Raw genomic sequence first — 22,579 nt, forward strand, 5'->3', positions numbered from 1 at the left:
CCAAGAAGCTGAATGTAAATTTGAACGATTACAACCCATATGGTTGACGTCGACATATGCTGCAGCTACATTACCATCGCCATCACAAGTACCTAGTTTAGGAGCAAGCCCCCCCCCCTCCTCCCCAAATGCAGGGGACATCAGTCCCCACCAACCAACCAGAGAAGCAACAGCCTCCTGTGGATCATCTCGTGTGGAAGCGGTCTCTTGGGACTCTCTCTCCCAAGGTCTCCACTAATGCTACAGCGGACACTCGCCAGTGGCTAAAGGAGCCAAAAGCTGCTGGTCAAAGAGCTGCACGGTCTTCCTCCATGCCTGAAGCTACTTCAGAGAAGTCCTCTCAGCAAGCCCCTAAAGAGAAGTGACAGGGCAAACAAAAAAAAAGAAGTCTGCTAAGAAAGAGAACCCTCAGGTGGCCTCAACACCACTACTAGCTACCAGTTCTATACCTGCGGATGAGGTGGAGATCTCAGCATCTACTGAGGACCTCGATCTCACTTGATGCCTCATCCACAATAGGAATGGATACAAATACTCAATCAGTGGTAGCAGATGATGCTGATGTGTAACCTGCCTCCTTGCATGCTTGATGCCTTCCCAGCCTCACAATAACCTCATCCTTCAGTGGAACAGCAGCGGCTTTTTCCACCACCCGACTGATCTACAGCAAATGTTAAGTTTACACCTGCTTTCTGCATTGCCCTCCAGGAAATCTGGTTCCTGGCAATGCGGACCCCTGCCCTTCATGGCTATAGGGGGTATTACAAGAACTGTAGCAACTATAATAGTGCGTCAGGTGGAGTTCTTGTCTATGGCCTGAACTCAGTATGCAGTTAACCTGTGCCCCTTCAAACCACTCTTGAAACTGTGGCTGTCAGGATAAGGACAAAGCAGGAAATAACTGCCTGCAACATATATCATCATCCAGATGGTGCAGTACCCCTGAAAGCATTGGCTGCACTGATTCATCAACTCCCTAAACCTTTCCTACTTATGGGAGATTTTATCGTCCATAACCCCTTGTGGGGTGGCACTATGCTTACTGGTCAAGTTAGAGATGTCGAAACTCGACCTCTGCCTCTTAAATAGTAGGGGCCCCTACATGTTTCAGTGTGGCTCATGGCACTTACTCGGCCATTGCTTTATCCCTCTGCATCCCAGGACTTCTCCCATCTGTCCACTGGAGAGCCCGTGATGCGTTGTGTGGTAGTGACCACTTCCCCATCTTCCTCTCACTCCCCCAGCACCATTCCCCCCCAGATGTCTACCAAGATGGTCTTTAAACAATGCAGACTGGAAGCTTTCGCCTCTGCTGTCACCATTGAAACTCCATCACATGGTACCATCAATGTGGTAGTTGAGCAGGTCACTAGAACGGTCGTTTCTTTGACAGAATTAACGATCCCTTGTTCTTTATAGTGCTCCAGCGAAAACCTTGGTGGTCGCCAGAAATCGTTAAGGCCATTAAAGAGCATCGACAAGCTCTACAGTGACGTAAGTGACACTCTTCTCTAGCACAGTTAATAGCTTTGGAAGGGCTCATCCTTGCATTCTCCAACTTATAAAAAGACGGAAACAGGCATGTTGGGAGAGGTACGTCTCGACCATTGGTGCCATATGTCACCTTCCTAACTCTGGAAGAAGATCGGACATGTATGTGCGTACCAGACCACGACAAGTGTTACTGGCACTAACATCAGTTGTTTGTTATCTACCGACACAAAGGCAATTGCCGAGCACTACGGTTGAGCCTCTGCACCCTCAAATGGCAGATGGAAAGGAAAGCACTCTAGTTCACCGAATGTCACATTGAACCCTATAATGCTCGATTTACAGAGTGGGAGTTTCTCAGCGCCCTTGCACATTGCCCTGACACAGCTCCTGGGCCAGATCAGATCCACAGTCAGATGATGAAACATCTATTGTTTGACTAAAAGTGCCATCTCGTTATCATCTTCAACTGGATCTGGTGCGATGGCATCTTTCCATCGCAATGGTGGGAGAGCACCATTATTCCAGTGCTCAAACCCGTAAAAACCCACTTGATGTGGATAGCTATTGGCCCATCAGCCTCACCAACGTTCTTTTTAAGCTGTTAGAATGTATGGTAAGTCGACAGTTGTGTTGGGTCCTGGAGTCATGTGGCCTACTGGCTCCATGCCAGGACAGTTTCTGCCAGGGTCACTACCATTGATAATCTAGTTTCCCTTGAGTCTGCCATCTGAACAGCCTTTTCCAGACGCTAACACCTGGTTGCTGTCTTTTTTGATTTATGAAAAGCTTAAGACACGACCTGGCGAAATCATATCATTGCCACATTATATGAGTGGGGTCTCCAGAGCCCATGCTAGATTTTTATGCAAAATCTCCTATCGATCTGTACTGTCCGTGTCCAAGTTGCTGCCTCCCGCAGTTTGCCCCACATTCAGGAGAATGGGATCCTGCAGGACTTTGTATTGAGTGTATATCTATTTTTAGTGGCCATTAACTGCCTTGCAGCAACTGTCAGGCCATCAGTCTCGCCTTCTCTGTACACAGATGACTTATGCATTTCATGCAGCTCCTCCAGTACTGGTGTTGCTGAGCAGTGCCTACAGGGAACCATTCGCAAGGTGCAGTCATGGGGTCTAGCCCACAGGTTCTGGTTTTCAGCTGCGAAGTTGTGTGTCATGCCCTTCTGTCGGTGTCGTACCATTCATCCGGAGCCAGAACTTTACCTTAAGGATGATCCACTCACTGTAATGGAGACATATCGATTCTTAGACTGGATTTCAACACGTGATTGACGTGGCTTTCTCATCTTGGTCAGCTGAAGTGGAACTGCTGGCAGCACTTCAATGCCCTCTGGTGCCTGAGCAACACCAACTGGGGTGCAGATCGCACTAAGCTGCTGCAGCTCTATAGAGCCCTTGTTCAATCTCGTCTTGACTATGGGAAACTGGTTTATTGTTTGGTGGCGCCCTCAGCGATATGTTTACTCTACCCGGTTGACTGGTAACAGGAGGTTTCAGGACGAGTCCAGTGACCAGGTCGGAGTCCCTCCATTGAAGGGTAGACATGCACAACTGCTCGCCAGGTATGTTGCACACATTCATAGTTCTCCAGAGCATCCACATTACCATCTCCTTATCCCATACACGGTATTTCATCTCCTGCATCGGAGGCCCAGGTCAGGGCTTATGACTGCAGTTCGCAACTGATCTTGTCTGTCTGGAGTCCTTGCTTTTACCACCTATGCTCAAGGTCCATTCATGTACACCTCCATGGTGTACACCGAAGCTGAAGCTTTGCCTGGACCATTCACAGGTTGCTAATGGATGAGTTAACTCTGCAGCTCTCGGCTGTCACTTCCTCTCGATTCTTGACAAGTACCGGACCGTGAAGTGGTTTACTTGGACTGCTCCATGGGTGATGGTCACATTGTCTTTGCATATGTTCATGGAGAGCATACTGAACAGCACTCCTTGTCAAATGGCTGCAGTGTTTGGACTGCAAGGCTAGCAGCCATTTCTCGTGCTCTTGAGCACATCCAATGTGCCATAGCAAGTCGTTTCGTCTCTGTGCCGACTCCTTGAGCAGCCTACAAGCTATCGACCAGTGCTACCTGCACCATCGTTTGGTAGCGACCATCCAAGAATCCATCTATGCCCTTGAATGGTCCGGTCATTCCATGTTGTTTGTGTGGACCCCAGGCCACATTGGAACCCCAGGAAGTGAACTTTCTGACAGGCTGGCCAAATGGGGTAAACGGAAACCACTTATGGAGGTCGGCATCCCTGTAACTGACCTGTGATCATTATTACACCACAAGGTTTTTCAGGTTTGGGAGACCGAATGGCATAATCTCAGTATGCACAACAAACTCTGCGCCCTTAAGGAGACTACAAATGTGTAAAAGTCTCCATGCAAGCCTGTCGCAGGGACTCTGTGGTTCTCTGCTGGCTCCGCATTGGCCATACATGCCCTAAATCGCTCCAGGCAAATGCCGGGATGGTTCCTTTGAAAGGGCACGGCCGACTTCCTTCCCTAATCCTATGAGACTGATGACCTTGCTGTCTGGTCTCCTCCTCCAAAACAAACCAAACCAAACAAATGCCGGCCATACATGGCTAACACATAGCTACTTCCTCTGTCGTGAGGACCCACGTCGGTGTCACTGTGGCTCACATATGACTGTCATCCACATCTTGCTGGACTGCTGACTTTTAACCACTCTACGGCAGACTTTTAACCTTCCTAGAATCCCACCTTCGGTGTTGGGTAACAATGTTTCAAACCGCAGATTTAATTTTAGGTTTTATTTGTGAGGGGGTTTCGTCATACAATCCAAGGGTGGGCATTTAGCCTTCTCTCTGAGGTCGCCGCCCTCCCTCCATTGTAACTCTGTCGCACTTTCTTTGCATTTGTTTGTCTTCGTTGTCATCTTTTCCCTACATGTGCTCTTCTCGCCTTGTCTTTTTGGGGTGGACGTTTTAATGTGTTGCAGAGTGGCTGACTCATCCTCATTTATTATTGTGATCAGCCAGCCCAGACTATATGCTCTATGGTTTTAATACCTTCTTCTGCTTTTCTTTGTGGCGTATGTTTTCCCCATTTTTTGTTCATTCCATTCATTTTCTTTTTAGGTGTGCTGCTGAGTGTTTTTGTACCTTGAGCCTTGCTTCCGTCAGGGAAAAAAGGGTCTGATGACCCTGTAGTTTGGTCCCTTTATACTCAAAACCAACCAACCAATCAAGTTTGCTCTTGTTACATTCCTTCCCGGATTTTCCATTGTTGTTGATCCAACATTGAAATTTGTCCCACAATTCTAAGACCATGAATAAAACTAACTGCAGTTCTGTCTTTATCAGTGATGAAAAGGTAGAAAACACACTGCTATATTATTGAAAGAGAATGTGGAGTACGATAATTCAGTTGAATATTGGGTAGTAGTATTGACAGCATGATTCAGGACCGTGTGTGCAACACAGTAGTGTGTTCAAAAGAAGGATTCTAGGACATAAATATGTAAATTAAGTTAAGGCTGTACAGAGAATACCATGCCTTGATGCACAATGAAAAGGCAATTTACTCGATAAACTCTACGTAAATAGGTGTGCCAGGCAGACGAAAGGAAGGTAAGACAGACAGTACTTCATTGAAACAAGCTGCTTTCAAATATGAAGTCCAGTCAAAAGAAGTGTGTCAAAAAACATTGCTTGACATATTTTGCATCACCCAGCAATGAAAACTCTCTCTTCAACATAAACTGGAAAGTGGAGTGCCCATTCCTGAAGATGGTTGAGGAAAATATTTGTGAAGCCCACATGTCATATCAAATGATGACAGGTCCCTGATTCAAGAACTCAGTTTGAGTTTCTCGAAGTAAGAATAAATCTTCGAAAGAATGTCTGTACCACAATCTCAATCTGTGCAGAAATTAATGATTCTTTATGATCAGAGCTTCAGATGAGATACAAATGCACAACATAGAACTTAGTTGTTATGCAAAAGCAAACTAAGCATACAAACTGCTAAAAAATAACACAGAAATGGCTACAAAGGAACAATATATATGTTACATGTGTGGACGTACAACACGTGGTACTTTGTCATAAATTGGCACATTCCATGGTATTCTGCCAGAGACAGTTGCCGTCATATAATTTCATGGTTCATGACTTTGGTACTTAACTAACACGGTAAATTTAGGGGATGGATCTGGTGCAAGGTGTGGTTCAGCCAAAATAGTTTCCTGTCTGATTAAATTTGTGATGCTTGAAAAAGGTATGGGACACAAACTAATTATATGGTCTGACCACCATGTTGGGCAGAACGATAACTGGAATTTTAGCACTTTATTTCTATCTGGTCAACTGCAAGTACTGTGTAGAAATACATAAAAAGTTTTTATGTTAGAGTGATAGTTTCCTGCCTTGTGACAGGAACTTTGCAGTGATTGAGGAAAGAAAGTGTCAAAAGTTATGGCTCCTTTAGAATGGAAGCATGCCATTGCTTAGGCCACTGTAGAACCGTCGAAGTTGACCATACAGGAGATGATGGAAGACAAGGGCATTGGATCTGTTGAGCTGATTCTCAAAATGCCACCTACTTTGAAAATTACTGCTGTGCTCTGGTTGAAGCGATGCAGTGATGATCCTCAAGGCATAAGCAGTTTCATCCATGTGAAAGACATTGTATTGTGAAACATGTTTTTGAACACGAAGTAAAAGAAATTCTGTTGCATTTTGGTTTTTGGTTGCTCTACAATGGGTACTGAAACTTGTAAGGAGAAGAAAGGCAATCTATTGGATGTGACGAAATACGGGGAATCAAAATCCAGGCATTTTATGAAAACATTCAGTGTGCCAACTGAGTGTAATGTGCCAGCTTTGGGCTCAACTTCATAACAAACTCATGTTCTATTACTTATTTAAGACCAAAGCAATCAGTTTACTATAAATATTAGTTTGTATCGTGATATAATTTTTTTATTTAAAACTTTGAGACTCTAGGCAACCTTATAGTTCTAGTAGAGTGTGATATACAGCAATGCTGTATATCAGTTGCTATACACTGTTTTTCCATTTTAATAGTTATGTATTTTCTAAAACCTATCCTTAGTGCAATTTTAAAAAGCACAACCAACGATTTTCAACAGTCTGCATCTGCAAACAATAAATATCTGCTATTACATTTTTATTAACAGTTTTTGTCGATTTCCTAAAAACTTGGAAATATACCATACAGTGTTATTCATGCACATGCTTCATTTTGCTGTGATTATGTGCATCTATCAGGTGACACTAATTGAGAATATGATTGATTGGTACCTTCTTCCAACCACTAGGAAACTTCCATGGGCTCAGAGATGTTTGATATGCTGCTGTTAGAGAAGGAACAAGTTTAGTGTAATATGAGTGGTATTGTACTGCCATCTCATATTGCCTGGGTGCCTTTTCTCTATTAAGTGAGTACACAGTATAAAATCAATAAAAATTGATCATCTCAGAATCTGTCATTATGATGTTTATGCCGGTACTGTAAGGAGGAACTCCATTATGATATTCCACAATGAAATGGATTTGAAAGAGAAAATTGAATATTTGGCCTTGTGTCTGTTATCTTCAGTTTGTATGCCAATAGGGCAACTGATAGTGATTTCAGTCCAGCTACAGACAGTGTGCTGATTGCTTACTGTGAAAATTCAATCAAGATGTGTAATGTTAATGCTTTGAAATTGGTCCTATGATGTACTGAGTTTCAGGGTAGTGAACAGAGCTGATTTCAGAATGTCTCTCTACAGTCCCTTGCATGGGTCAAGGCCATCTACCACTGAGTATCTACCCTGTTAAAACCACCAGCTGCCTGTCAGTCAAGCAACATCTAAAAGTATGAAGTTAGGCATATATTGTAATAGTTAATGTATACTTAAACAAGTTGTTGGAACGAATTTAAATGCAGTGACAACTAAATAAGGAAATGTAAACACAGTGACAAAGTTAAGTTGAATGGTGTACTGTCAATGTAAGACACAAAAATAGAAATGGCCATCCTTAAAATCATTAAATTGAATTATATAGGACCACATAGCAAGGGTGAACACTTCAGATTGAAGATAATGCAGTTCAATTATGTGAATAATTGTGAATATTTGACAGATTCCCCAGTTACATAAGCTAATGTGAAATCGGAACTAAGTCCAGCTGGGTGTAATCATCAGTGATGCTGTGTCAGTATCAATCAAAGTTCCGTACAAAACAGATCTATCAGTTGCGCAAAGTGATAGTTCGTCAGTCACAAAAACATACAACAATTTAATGTAATGAGAAAATGCCAAAATCCTCATGTATTGCTCAAAATCTTATCATCCATACAATTTTAGAGAGCTGAAATGACACAACTGGTTGGCTGCCCAGAGACTTCGGTTCAACTACTGTCAAAACCTATGCAGACTTAACAGTAACAGCCCAGACTATGTGAGAAACACCATACCATGCTAGTCATTTTCAAAACATCTTACAAAACTTAATTAAAATAAGTGATTGAAATTACATTGTTCTTATTGAAACTAATCAACTTGAAATAAACACCTTCCCATACTGGTCACTTTGGAAGCTTACCAAACATTCTAAGATAAATATTAACATTAAATATCAGTGAAAACATGACAAACAGCCATCATATGCAACTGTTAAAATAAGTCAATACAAGGAAATATTACTATAGAAACGAGTTTGTCATATCAGATGAGATCATAATTTCCTGCTCATTTACATAGTGCTTTAATGTACTATGTAGCACATACCAAATTCGAAGTACAACCAGTTGAACTGGACCCATCTTGATCACACTGCATAATAGTTAATTTGTCAAAAATACCTGAACACAAATTCACTAAGGATGATGGATTTAATTTGATTTTGGCAGAGAAGCTAAGACAGCTTTGGTCTAACCTGGCACTGAAACAGTTTATTGTGCAGTATTGCTCGCTGTATATCTAGTAAAGCCAACTAGTGCCCTTAGATAGTGCAAGGAGTCTCTCTGCCCATTATTTGTTAGACACAATTTCTTCACTTCTAGTTGCACTGAAAATTCTGTCTCTTTGCTCTCCAATGTCATGCATTGGAACATTAGGTGTGATGCAGTTTCTTCACTCTCATCACAGATGCTACATTTATGGTCTTCTTCCATTATACCCATTGTATGTAGGTGTTTTTTTTTTTTTTAATTCCCATGACTGGTCATCAGTCCAAACATGAGTTCAATCTCTTTCCTCTTCGAGCCCAGGGTTACAGAGCATCTTTTAAAGCACAACTTTGGCATCGTTACCTTAGCATGTTTTTGCTTATAGACCTTGGTCTAGTATTCTATGTGCTTCTTCTAAGCCAGTTCCATAGTTCGTTTGATCATAGCATTGGTGATTATCAGAACAGGTACCGGTCCACTGAATGGAGTCTTTGCCCCCATCCTGGCCAACCTGTCAGCTTCTTTATTGCCACTGATCCCTGAGTGACCAAGGACCCATATTAAGTTTTTGCTATTGAATCTGCTAACTCCACCAAAGCCCTGTGACATTCTGCAATAATAATATATTGTGCTGCAGGAGCTCCCAATAATTTCAGGGCTACCTTGCTGTCTGAATAGATGTAGATGCTATGATCCTTGTAGCACCTATATATATTCTCCTCCACACACGCCTTGATTGCAGTAATTTCAGCTTGGAATACCAAGGCCAGTTTTCCTAGAGAGATGATGCCCTCCAGTTTTGGCTGAACCCTGTACACCCCGCCCCCAGCGCCTTGGTCTGATTTTGACCCATCAGTGAACCAGACAGTGTCCTCTGCATGGTGTCAAACTGTTTTCCCACTGCTCCCTGCTTCCAATTATTGTATTGTAAGGCTTGTTGAAGCAGTTGGGAGTTGTTACATAGTCAGGCGGCATTTCTCAAGCCATTCCTATATTTTAGTGTGTGAGTCTGGATATCCAATGTGATCCAGTTTTTACCAGTTTTGAGTGTGTATGCACCAGCTGCTGCCTTCATCTTAACCCAAAGATGTAGTGGAGGCATGTCCAGCATGACTTACATCCCAGTGGTTGGTGTGCTACTAATTCTGCCTGTTGTGGCAAAGCAGGCCAGTTTGTGCACCTTAGCAAGCTCCTTAGCTGCAGTCTGCTGTTGTACATTCTTCCACGACACTACGGCCCCATAGGAGATCCTAAGTCTAACCACTGTTGTGTGTGTCCAGTGCATACATCAGGATCTTAGGCCCCAGTTTTTGCCACAAGGCCTTCTGGTACTCACTAGAGTACAATTCGCCGTGGAGCAGATGCTCTTAATGTGAAGGGTCCATGTTAGTTTCTCATCTAAGATTATCTCTAGATATTTCACTATCCCCTTCACAGATAGAGTTTTATCAAAAAGCTTTAGATGTCCTTCTTCGTGATTGGTACCACAACAGTCTTGTTAGGATTAACGTTTAGGTCCTATGTAATGTACCAGTCTTGCACAATGTCCAGTGCACCTTGTGCCATATTCCTAACCTTGTCAGCAAATTTGCCAGGTATTACTACGACAAGGTCATCTGCGTATCCATGGCAAAAGCATTGTCTGTAATTTAGTTCCTCAATGAGTTCGTTCTCCAGTAGATTCCACAATAAAGTGGACAAAACTCCTGGACAACCTCTAGTGGTGGTAATTACTATTTTTTCATTCATCATGTGGCCTCTACCCTCCTTCCACTAAGCATGGCCCTAGTCCACCTACATATAGTGGTCACTAGGTCATGCACCTCTGTTGACCTAACCATGGAATCAAAGGTTGTGTTACTAAAAGCCCCCTTGACGCCCAGGAAGATGCAGAGGGCTGTTTCTTGAAAGGAAAGTGCTTTCTCCACCCTCCCAACAAATAGTTGGAGAGCTGTCTCACTTGATTTACCTGGTTATGTGTGTTAGTTTGAATGTAGAGGAGCCCTAGTTAGCCTCCTCTCCCCAGCATGTACATTAACTCGACTGATTGGTCTCATATCCGTGGCCTTCGTATGATCAATTCTCCCTGGCTTTGGAATAAAGACAACCTTCACTGTCCTCCAGGCATTGGGAATGACTCCCACTGCTAGGCTAACCCGGAATAACGTGCAGAGGACTCTCATAAGATTGTCTCCTATTTGTTTTAAGAGAGCTGGAAAGATTCCATCTGGACCAGGTGACTTGACCAATTAGAATGTTGCCACCGCCCATTGGATTTTACTGAAATTGACACACTCCTTGGCTGATTCCCAGTCCTCTGTTTGAGTGCCTGAGAACCATTGTCTTTCAGGGGTCGCATTCTGCTCTATGTTATCCGCCAGAGCATATTGAAGAAAATGAGTTTTGAGGAGCAGTTCCAGTGTCTCATGTGCTGTCTCTGTATTTTCCCCATCGTCCTTCCTCAATTAACCTCCTGGATTAGTTGGTACTCTGGTGAGGATTTTGTGAAGCCTGGCTTGAGATAAGCACCTTCCCATGCTGGTCACTTTAGAACCTTAAGAAACATTCTGAGATAAATATTACATTAATTATCAGTGAAATCATGATAAATTGCCATCATATGCAACTGTTACAGTAATTAAGTACAAGGAAATATTTCTATACAAACAAACGTGTCATATCAGGTAAGATTGTAATTTCCTGTTCATTTACATGGTGCTTTAGGTTACTACGTAGCACTTACCAAGTTTGAATTACAACCAATTGAACTTGACACATCTTGATCACACTGCATAATAGTTAATTTGTCAAAAAAGTATCTAATACACATTTGATAAGGATAAGGGTGTAGTGTAAAATATGCTGTCTTTTGGTGTATGGAATTGTGGAGTACATTTAGCTCTGGTCAAATTAATTGAGTAGTTCTAATCAAATTGTAGATACCCTGGATCCAGTTGAGTTCCAGTCAAACTATGTAGTCACTGTACAGTTTGATGTATTGTTTATGCTTGTGGCAGTTTTGGCTTACATGTAGTACTATTTAGCATTATTGTAATCAGTGTTTATGAAATTAATTAATGAAAAACTATACAGGGCTCTATTTAACTCCAGAAGTTGGGCTGCACAGTTTGAAATAGTACTGTTGAATTCAATTTTAGTGTTTTTCTATATAATATTTGTGAATAATATTTTATAGCAGGAAAGTGACAAATTAGCAGTTGGCTATGCATCTGATTTTTTGAGAGATCAGTCAGCAGAGTTAGAATATTTGATTTGTTGCATCCTTTGTTTATTGCTGTCCCTCACTAATTTTGGCTGCATTCGTCTTTTGTTTGTCAATGAGTTTATGATTATGTTTAAATGTGTGACAAAAATTCTACTTGCCATCATAGCACTGACCTTGGGAAAGTCCTAAAATTGCTTAAAGATTCAAGTGCAAAAGTTACATGAATGTGAATTTAAATACTGCCTCACAGTTGTCGGCCTTTTCTCACAGGAAAGTAACCCCAATGGATAATAGGTTAAGGGCATTTCTCTTGACTTAAAAGGAACGTAGTTCACCAGAGCAAAATATTAAATGTATAGATTTTCATGTTTCAATGTTAAATGGGAAATGTTCAGTGTCAATCAATCCTGTGCATTTGATGGTAGATTCACATTACTATCTCACGTATAATATTTGAAAGTTTGAATGCATGACAGATTTTCAGTTACCTTCATTATTTGTTCAAATTAATTTCCAGTGGTGCTTACAAAGACTTGATACCATATATTGCAGTTTATAAAATTGATTTGTTTCTTCAAAAAACTGCCTCCAAAATTGAGGTGTGTTACACTCAAATTTAATATAACAAGTCCAGTGTTCCAGTCAAAATTGCCGGTTGCCTTAAAAATGGCCATATATTCAATGCTGCAGGAAATCTATTTCTATCTAGTAACATTGGATTCAATTGGCAGAAGACATGCACCAGTGCAATGAACATGTTACAGGGATTCACAAGTTTTGTTGAGATGTTTCTCTTGGAACACCAGCTGATTGCGTACAAATCATTCTGTCCTTCCTCCTCTCTCTTCAGGGATGACCTGACCTTGGCTTATTGGTTACTGTTGTTTAATGTTTTTGCTATTGACTGTGCACACTTGTTTGTGATTGTGATATGCCATAGTCCCTAGAAGTACTCCCAATCTTGAAGACATGCAAAACAGCTTGTGTCACATCAAGCGAGTGTTCTGTTTTGCTATACTTCTAGTTCTCTGCAAGTAAACAATCACTGGGTGAATACCTCAGTCATAGTAGTTACTGGATACCATACCATCAAGGCAAGTTACAAACTTTCGAGCTAAAGGAATACATACGTACATTGTTGTTGTATGATCGTATTTGTTCACTAGATATGTAACCACAGCAGTGTGCAGCTCTTGATGGAGTGACACTTGAATGCATTGCTCTTTTTTGACTGCATGCAAGCAGTACTGACAGCATAACAACACCACTGCAAAATATTTCTGATCACTACTGTAGCCTAACAAAACACTCCAAATACTGTTATCTGCATATTTGCAGACACTCTTTGAGCAGCTTGCTGCAACTTGTTTGCAGTACATATACGATTGCTATGCTTTACTGAGAAGGTACTACAAATATGGAACAATTTTTTTTCCTGATCAATTACAGGCCAGCTAAGGTTTTACATTTATTTATGCTACTCCTCCTTCTGTACACATTTTTCTTTCCACGCACCTGACGTTCAGTTTCTATCTTGTCTTTTTGGAACTGTTATTCTGTGGAGAATTTACCAACTCAATCCTGTTTCTGTATTTGGTTTGGTTTTAAATATCTTGCTAATTTATACAAGTTTCTTGTAGGTCTTTGTGCACTCTTGTAAGGCATTGAGATTTTTTAATGGTTTTAGTACTGCTACAGAGTTTTCTTTTCAGTATGCTAAGACTCATTAACCTTGTATGCCAAATTTTGTCTCCAGTTATTTTCCTACATATTTATCTATACTTCTGTATTGTTTCTGAATTTAAATGTTTGTGGTGGTATTCTGTTTCCTAATATCTTTTCTTTTTCGTGATTTTCACTATCTTTTGTTGATTCTAAAATTAGTATTTGTGATACAGATGTGTATTCTGTGTGATACAGATGTGTATTTTGGCCAAATGACTACCTTGCAAGTTGGAGGTTCTGCAATTTTGGAGAATGAATTTTTACTATAAACATCTTCTGTTAACTGAAATGCAGAGTCCATCTTTTATAGTCTTCCTCTTGTGGTTCCATTTTCCCCACCATTTGGCTACATGACTTCTCATAGATCCTTAAATTTGTCTTCCCCTGACCCTCCCACACTTCGTATTTGATAGGGATGTTGCAGTCCTGTAGTTACTCATTACTGCTTCACTGCTGCTTATCAGAGGAGACGACTAGTCATGCTTTTCCCACTGTTTTTCTTTCTCTCTGTCCTGTGGTTTCTCTACATTGTCAGCATTACTAAATTATCTACAAAAGTTGAACAAACAATTTTGAAATTATCAATTTCCTAACCAAGTAGTATTCAACTTCTGGTAGTAGATTCTGAGAACAGCTCCATCTGTTCAATATTCACTTTTCTAGTATAGTCTGAAAGAAGAATGGAGTTAGTACATTGCCTTGGCTATAGTCTGTTCTTATCTCAAATGAGGCTGTAGTTCTTTTAAGAAGACCCGTGTTGTCTTCTGTATTTCAGATTCTTTAAGAATTTTTAAATAAAGCAGTCTTGCTTTATAGTCATAGGCCTTCTAAAATGTTACAGATGTATTCCAATTGTATTTTGCTCCTTTAGTCCTCTATCAATTTGGCCTTCACAGGACCATCCTGTCCTAAGCCATCTCTGATATATGTTGTATTTTAGAATTCTGCTGTTGTCTCCTTGAACTTTTCATTGAATTTCATTGAATCTTATGTGAACATGGTTATCAGTTATTCTAGGCCAGGAATCTTACTTTTATTATTCAGTGGTAATGGTCAATTTCAACAGATATCTATGTCTGACTCTGGAATTCATCATCTTTTCGGAATTGTGCTTTGTTACTGGCACACAAGCTGTCTGATATTCTCAAATCATATTATTGTTGCCCTCGTATCTTTTTAGTGGTGTATGCTAAATGTCTTTTTCTTTGCAGTTTTCCTTTTTTCTTACATCTAGTCAGGCAGACATTCATAAAGGAAAACATTTTCTACCAGGGCTGATATGGAATGTACTTATTCAAAATTAATTTGGCAGTTGTACAATTCTCAAGTGGTAGCTCAGTGTGATGTCTGAATCCTTTATAATTCCTTTTGAGGTAATACTTTTGTGTTAACCATGTTTACAAATTCCATTTTCTTTACAAGATGGGAGTCTTTGTAATCTGTATGCCTAGAAATTGGTAGTACTTCATGTACTAATTTCTATCAAAGTCATGTCATACTGCACATCTTAATATCCACTCCCCAAGCACTAGGCATGACATTTAATAACACTGACTTAGTTCATAGTAAGCTGTCACTTGAGAATGGCATAACAGTCAAAATTCCAGTTGTGAATAAATTCATTTAATAGCAGTTTGGGCAGATAATGTTCTCATCTCCATTCTGTGCCAGTCTGAGGATAAAAGTTAAATAAAATCTGTATGTTTTCCTCTGGAACTTCATCGGATGCTTCTCAACATTGTTCTGAGGACTGTTTTACCTTCTGCATTGTTATCCTGATCTATTGGTGCATGTGCATTAATTATTGTGTACCTCTCACCTAAATATTGAATTATTCCAGGGAGAGAGACTTCTGGAGGTAATGAAAAATTTGGATTTTGGATTGTTTGGGGGAAGAGGCCAAACAGCGAGGTCATTGGTCTAATCGGATTAGGAAAGGATGGGGAAGGAAGTCGGCCATGCCCTTTCAATGGAACCATCCCGGCACTTGCCTGGAGTGATTTAGGGAAATCATGGAAAACCTAAATCCGGATGGTCGGGTGTGGGATTGAACTGTTGTCCTCCCAAACAATTTGGCACCGTTTGCAACATAATTGCCATTTATGAATGCAGAGCCTAGTTCTGTAGTAGTTTCGCGAATTTCTTCCCTGTGTTCTCTGTGAAGAATCTACAGTTCTCTGATTGTGGTATTTCTTCATCTGTGAATGTGATATTTTGTAATACCAATTTTAACTTGTCCATTTACAATGTGTGAAACTATTTTGAGTTTGCCAATATTTATTATTGTTTGTATATTTAATGGTCCAAGCCTGTATGTAGTTCTGGGTGTGAACTTAAGGTTGGGTTTAGGAGTCACTCCTCACCTCTGCAAGTTGGTCTGGGCTGCCCAGAGCACAAAGGTCCAAATGTGTCACTTACGATGATGGATTCATCTGTCAGTGCATGGCAGTTTTCATAACAGAAAAAAAGTGAAAGAAAACTTTACACAAAGTGTAAGTGCATAACAGATTAAAGATGTTATTGGTCACTTTCCTTTGTGAAGTGTCTAGTAGGAAGTATGGCTACAACCAAATTACTGGCTTGTGTAGTTATTTACAGTACTGAAGACAGTGAGAAAATGGAGAATGAATTCTTACTAACATTCTGTTTCATTAACTGCAACAGTTTATCATGTCCTCTTAAATGATATTTCCAAGCCTAACTTGCAGCATTTTGTGGACCAATCACATGTTGGTGGGCGTTAATAGAATTCTATGTATTTACTGTCTCATCAGTTGTAAATCACTGGCCATTTCTTCAAATATTTCAGGTGGAAACCTCAATAAGATGTGCATCTGATAGTGCAAGGTAAGTTTTCATAATTCACTGCAGAACTTTTTCAGAAATATAAATTTTTGTTTATTAATTGTGAGAGTACTTCAGTTATAAAATGCACTACTGTAATGATTCATTAATACTATTCTTTGCAACAACCGTTATGTGACTATTCCTAGATAAATAGAGCAAATGTCTGATATCCATACAGGAAAATAAAAGTTCAGGTGGCATATCAGCAGTTGTATTGTGTTTAATGCAGAATGTCACATGAAATCACTTAAATTCAACAGATTCATCTTGATGGGCACAAGCTAATATCATACTGCAGTAGAACAAGTTAGAAGAAAGGGTGAATGGCTATATATCCAAAAATTGGAGCTGATTCCCAGCCTTTCAGATTAATGAATATAGTGTTGAACACCTCTCTCAATTCGGTGCCACAGTGGTGCTCAGGTAATGCACAAGCTTGTAGTGGTTTACAGACCACCATCAAGAAGAAACATAAGTAGCTGGTGCCACTTTCAGTAAGGCTGTGGAGACTTAACTGGTGAATCCTCATTCTCTTTGTTTCTCCTTCGTCCTGGTGTGTCCCTGAAGGCTGTCCCATTCGTCAGACACATTACAGGTGACAAGGTAATGCATAATTGGCAGCTCCAGGTCAACGGGTAGGGTTCTCGTACCCTCTGATACAGATCAGGCCCAGAAGGGTGAGTGACTGAGCTGTTACCTTCCCAAATGCCAATTGGTCCCTCTGTCAGGAGTTTGGGGGGTGTGACCTGAAGTGCGAACAATTATTTACGGTGGGTGAATCCCCCTCTGAGGGGGTTCCCAGTTGGAAAGAGCATGCCATTGGAAATGTTGGCAATCATGGGGGATTCTTTTGCAATGTATCAATCACCATCTTAGCGTGTGTCTACTAAACATAAACATAAACAAAATGAAGCTATAGATTTGAAGGCCCTCCCAAATGCACCTTGGTTCCTCATGGTGTCACATACTGAAGAGGATCATTTCTTTGCTACAGTTAATGCATGCCTTATTCTGGAAGGTGTTGCAGTTGGAGACTCTGTGAAATTTTTCTCATTTATGATAAAGATGGATGCAAACTTAATGCCCACATGCACTAAAAAAAAAATAGTTCAAATGTCTCTGAGCACTATGGGACTTAACATCTATGGTCATCAGTCCCCTAGAACTTAGAACTACTTAAACGTAACTAACCTAAGGGCAGCACACAACACCCAGTCATCACGAGGCAGAGAAAATCCCTGACCCCGCCGGGAATCGAACCCGGGCGCAGGAAGCGAGAACGCTACTGCACGACCATGAGCTGTGGACCCACATGCACTCATTTTCTACCATTTGCTCGAGTAGTTTTTGCCTCAAAGATTAAGGGAGGCTGTGAAGTAATCACATTCCAAACCAGATGCGTTCGTACAAGTGTCAACATTATAATAAAACGTGTATCCAGTCAAAACATGGCCAAGTGTGTTACTTTTGGCATAGATGCTCAGGAGGGCAGCTGTTCGCCTCCTCTCTGCTGTATCAGTTGTAATCCCATGAATGTCCCAAGTGTCTTAATGAGCAAGCATCCAGGAGATCTGATTGAAGGCCATTAAACCCCACCCTGTCACTTGAAATTGTTAGCTAGTCAAAATCCGTGCATTTTCCATCTGGCATTTAGAGTACCATTTTTGCTATGCTGTGCATAACGGAGGATATGCCCACGAAGACTTCCAACTTCAAGTCAGTGTTGCAGCAGTGAAATCACACAGGTCACAATAGCATCCCTGTCTTCTACTACAGCTACACAACAAGCAATCAGATCTTTACATTTGGTGGCGGAATCACGTGCTACACAACTATCAGGCTGAAAGGACAAAAGCAATACTCCTGCAAAGACTTTCTACAGCTAAAAACATACTCTTCATCCGTCAACTAGAAAGTTCTAAGAACTTTAACAAAAACAAATGGTCTTCTCCTTCCCTGATTTGGAGATCCACTTCAGTGGTGTTGGCATATGTACCCTTACCTGGCTGACCTCCATTTTGCTGGTGCCCACTGCCTACTGATTTTCTGCTGTGGAATTCAGACTGACCCAGGGAGAGTGCCAATATGTTTGTAGATCTCATGGAACAGGATTCTTCAGCCTCTTCCCCCTGTAACAGTGGATTTTTGAAGGCTTGCACTCAGCAGCCACCAAGGTGACTAATCTTCATTTGTTCCCTCTTCCCCAATCCCCATTATGACTTCTGCAATAGAAAATTCATGGCATTAGATCCCAGGAGGGATTACAGCTGCTCTTGGAATTGCAGTGTCCGCTTGTTTTCTGCTTCCAAGAAAAAAAATTATCCTCACAACCCATTTGATGTTTCATGTTTCTTTCTGGTCCTCTGTGACCTTTACCTCCAAGGACAGCATTCCACCTCATGTGGGAGCCATGCTGGCCATCCATCTCATTAAACATGCGACTGCTAGCTGTTGCAGTCAGCATTGCCCTTCCTCATTTCACCTTTTCTCTTTGCAACATCTGCACCTCTCCATCATTTGCTGTTACCAAGTCGGACTTACCCTAGCTCATTTGGTCAGCTCCCTCACTCCTTTTTGCTGCTTGGCAACTTCACTGCCCACCATCTGCTTTGGGGCTCTTAGAGAACCTGTCCAAGAGGTTCCCTCTTAGCTGACCTTCTGAATCATCTCTTACCACTAGAGCACCCACGTTCCTTTCAGATTCCATGCACATTTCTTACCATTTGGACTTCTCGTTCTGCACTGTCCAGCTCACCTGTCATCTTTGGAATGTGTGTTCTTATAGGACAACTATCCAAGGATTTCCACCCAATAATCCCCAAACAGCTTTTAGAGTTTAGCCGAGAGACAAAATCCAATAATAAGTTAACTTGACAATACAACTTAAGATCATTTACAAAAACCTTTAAGAATGATGACAGTTGGCACCTTAAATATGGAAAACATTAAGAGCAGCAATAAACTAAAAAACATTAATAATAATGGCAACTTGGCACCATAAAATAAGAGAAATTTATTCTGCAAGAACAAATTACAATGGTGCTTCGAAAGATTTTACACCACAGACCAAGATCCAATAATAAGTTAACTTGGCATTACAATTTAAAATCATTTATATAAAAGAACTTTGAGAAAGATAATGGCACTTGGCACCATAAAATAAAAGAAGCACAACACACAACCAATAAATATAATAACAAAATAATAATTTGATACAACCAAAGGGCAAGGGCAACTCCCAACACAATCACAGATGGCCGAGCTCTCACACTTCAGAGCCTTCCCACTAGAAACGGTCCCCGAAATAAATGCTGAGAGCTCCCCAACATGCCTCCCACAACTGCCCATCACTTACGCATGTTGGTTATGTTTTGTAACACACGACAGATAATATCAACACAAGATAAAATTCAAAAATGGAATAACAATATAACATCCCGACAGCACATGATAACCACAGCGCCATTAACTCAGGCGCTCGTAACAGGTGCCAGAAGCCAACACACACAAATCTTAATAAACAAACCAATAAAAGCCAAGCACACATAAATAGTCAAACCACAGTCTTAGAAGTGCCTTAACAACACCAAACGCGACTATTCCACCATGTTAATAATAACACAGTAAGATAAAAATACGGAACATACCACTAAATGCTGTGACACAAACAAAATTGACGAGATCGTGTTGTTCAGGTCCCAGAAGACCATATATACTAAGCAGAAGTAATTCACTATGCGTATACTGTCCATAACCGCCTTCCTTAGGCAGACTTTACCTAACATGCCAAATGCCAAATATACCATACATGAACGCAACTCCGGGCAGGTAACAGGATCCACCTACATGAATTCCTTCAAAAAGGAACATACAGGCACCACCAAAGGTTACGCTGAGCAGACCGCGTGGGTAACGACCCACTCAGTGGTATAAACAAAAGATACTCCAGTTGAGCAAATAAATTAGTACGAATGAATATCGTAATGTGCCACACACACACACACACACACACACACACACACACACACACACACACACACACACCATAAACTTCCAATAACGCCGTCCCACATCAGAATGAAGTTCAGAAACCGCAGCTGGAGCTTCCAGCGGAAAATCTGACGAGCCAACCGAGCTCACACCCTAACCTGACATACGACTCCAAAATTTAGCAACTGGTTGTCTCCAGGCCAGAGTATCACAGGACCCCACCGGACCTCCACATCGGACAGGCAGGCAGAACAAGTACCCCGACGCCAATTAATCACTACCGCATGGCCAGCACAGCAGCGAGTTGATCCGCCCCAGACCACTCTGCTCATATTGCGAGGTACAACCACCTTAGCGCTAGTCACCAGCAGGTCAGGCAGAGCGAACTTCACGTTCCGTGCAATATCCAGAAATCGACTACCCTCTCACTTTCCGCCAGCCACCACGAACAATAGCAAATCACCACCTGAGCCCCACCAGCACTAGAACAGCGAACTGTAATCGATTATAGTGCGCGCTCAAAACAAGATCACATGATAGCGGCGCGCGCTGTATCAACCTGGAATGACCCATTCCCTCTGACACATATTCAAGTGATCACTTCCTGTGTGCATCCATGCGCCGACTCCTACCCCACCTGAGTGCAAATCCAATTGGCAAATTTCTACATCTACATTATACTCCGCAAGCCACCCAACGGTGTGTGGCGGTGGGCACTTTACGTGCCACTGTCATTACCTCCCTTTCCTGTTCCAGTCACGTATGGTTCTCAGGAAGGACTGCCGGAAAGCCTCCATGCGCGCTTGAATCTCTCTAATTTTACATTCGTGATCTCCTTGGGAGGTATAAGTAGGGGGAAGCAATAATATATTAGATACCTCATCCAGAAACGCACCCTCTCGAAACCTGGACAGCAAGCTACACCGTGATGCAGAGCGCCTCTCTTGCAGAGTCTGCCACCTGATTTTGCTAAACATCTCCGTAACGCTATCATGCTTACCAAATAACCCTGTGATGAAACGCGCCGCTCTTCTTTGGATGTTCTCTATCTCCTCTGTCTACCTGACCTGGTACGGATCCCACACTGATGAGCAATACTCGAGTATAGGTCGAACGAGTGTTTTGTAAGCCACCTCCTTTGTTGATGGACTACATTTTCTAAGGACTCTCCCAATGAATCTCAACCTGGCACCCGCCTTACCAACAATTAATTTTATATGATCATTCCACTTCAAATCGTTCCGTACACATACTCCCAGACATTGTACAGAAGTAACTGCTACCAGTGTTTGTTCCGCCATCATATAATCATACAATAAAGGATCCTTCTTTCTATGTATTCGCAATACATTATGTGTGTCTATGTTAGAGGTCAGTTGCCACTCCCTGCACCATGTGCCTATCTGCTGCAGATCTTCCTGCATTTCGCTGCAATTTTCTAATGCTGCAACTTCTCTGTATACTACAGCATCATCTGCATGGAACTTCAGACACTACTAGGTCATTTATACATATTGTGAAATGCAATGGTCCCATAACACTCCCCTGTGGCACGCCAGAGGCTACTTTGTCTGTAGACGTCTCTCCATTGAGAACAACATGCTGTGTTCTGTTTGCTAAAAACTCTTCAATCCAGCCACACAGCTGGTTTGATATTCCGTAGGCTCTTACTTTATCAGGCGACAATGCGGAACTGTATCGAACGCCTTCCGGAAGTCAAGGAAAATGGCATCTACCTGGGAGCCTGTGTCTAATATTTTCTGGGTCTCATGAACAAATAAAGCGAGTTGGGTCTCACACGATCGCTGTTTCTGGAATCCATGTTGATTCCTACAGAGTAGATTCTGGGTTTCCTGAAATGACATGATACACGAGCAAAAAACATGTTCTAAAATTCTACAAGAGATCGATGTCAGAGATATAGGCCTATAGTTTTGCGCTTCTGCTCGACGACCCTTCTTGAAAACTGGGGCTACTTGTGCTCTTTTCCAATCATTTGGAACCTTCCATTCCTCTAGAGACTTGCTGTACAGGGCTGTTAGAAAGGGGGCAAGTTCTTTCATGTACTCTGTGTAGAATCGAATTGGTATCTTGTCAGGTCCAGTGGACTTTCCTGTGTTGAATGATTTCAGTTGCTTTTCTATTCCTTGGACACTTATTTCGATGTCAGCTATACTTTCGTTCGTGCGAGGATTTAGAGAAGGAACTGCAGTGCGGTCTTCGTCTGTGAAACAGCTTTGGAAAAAGGTGTTTAGTATTTCAGCTTTACGTGTGTCATCCTCTGTTTCAATGCCATCATCATCCCAGAGTGTCAGGATATGCTTTTTCGATACACTTACTGAT

General features: G+C 41.5%; 1 protein-coding gene across 1 annotated transcript in view; it reads left to right on the forward strand.

The window, feature by feature from the left end:
* Positions 1 to 22,579, forward strand: part of LOC126427162 (zinc finger protein 234-like) — a 125,398-nt gene that overhangs the window by 71,918 nt on the left and 30,901 nt on the right. The window contains exon 5 of the mRNA XM_050089387.1: positions 16,209 to 16,246. Coding sequence (XP_049945344.1) covers positions 16,209 to 16,246 — 38 coding nt within the window. The remainder of the gene's footprint in view (positions 1 to 16,208; positions 16,247 to 22,579) is intronic.

The sequence above is a fragment of the Schistocerca serialis genome, chromosome 11 (genome assembly GCF_023864345.2).
Source record: "Schistocerca serialis cubense isolate TAMUIC-IGC-003099 chromosome 11, iqSchSeri2.2, whole genome shotgun sequence".
Lineage (NCBI taxonomy): Eukaryota > Metazoa > Arthropoda > Insecta > Orthoptera > Acrididae > Schistocerca > Schistocerca serialis.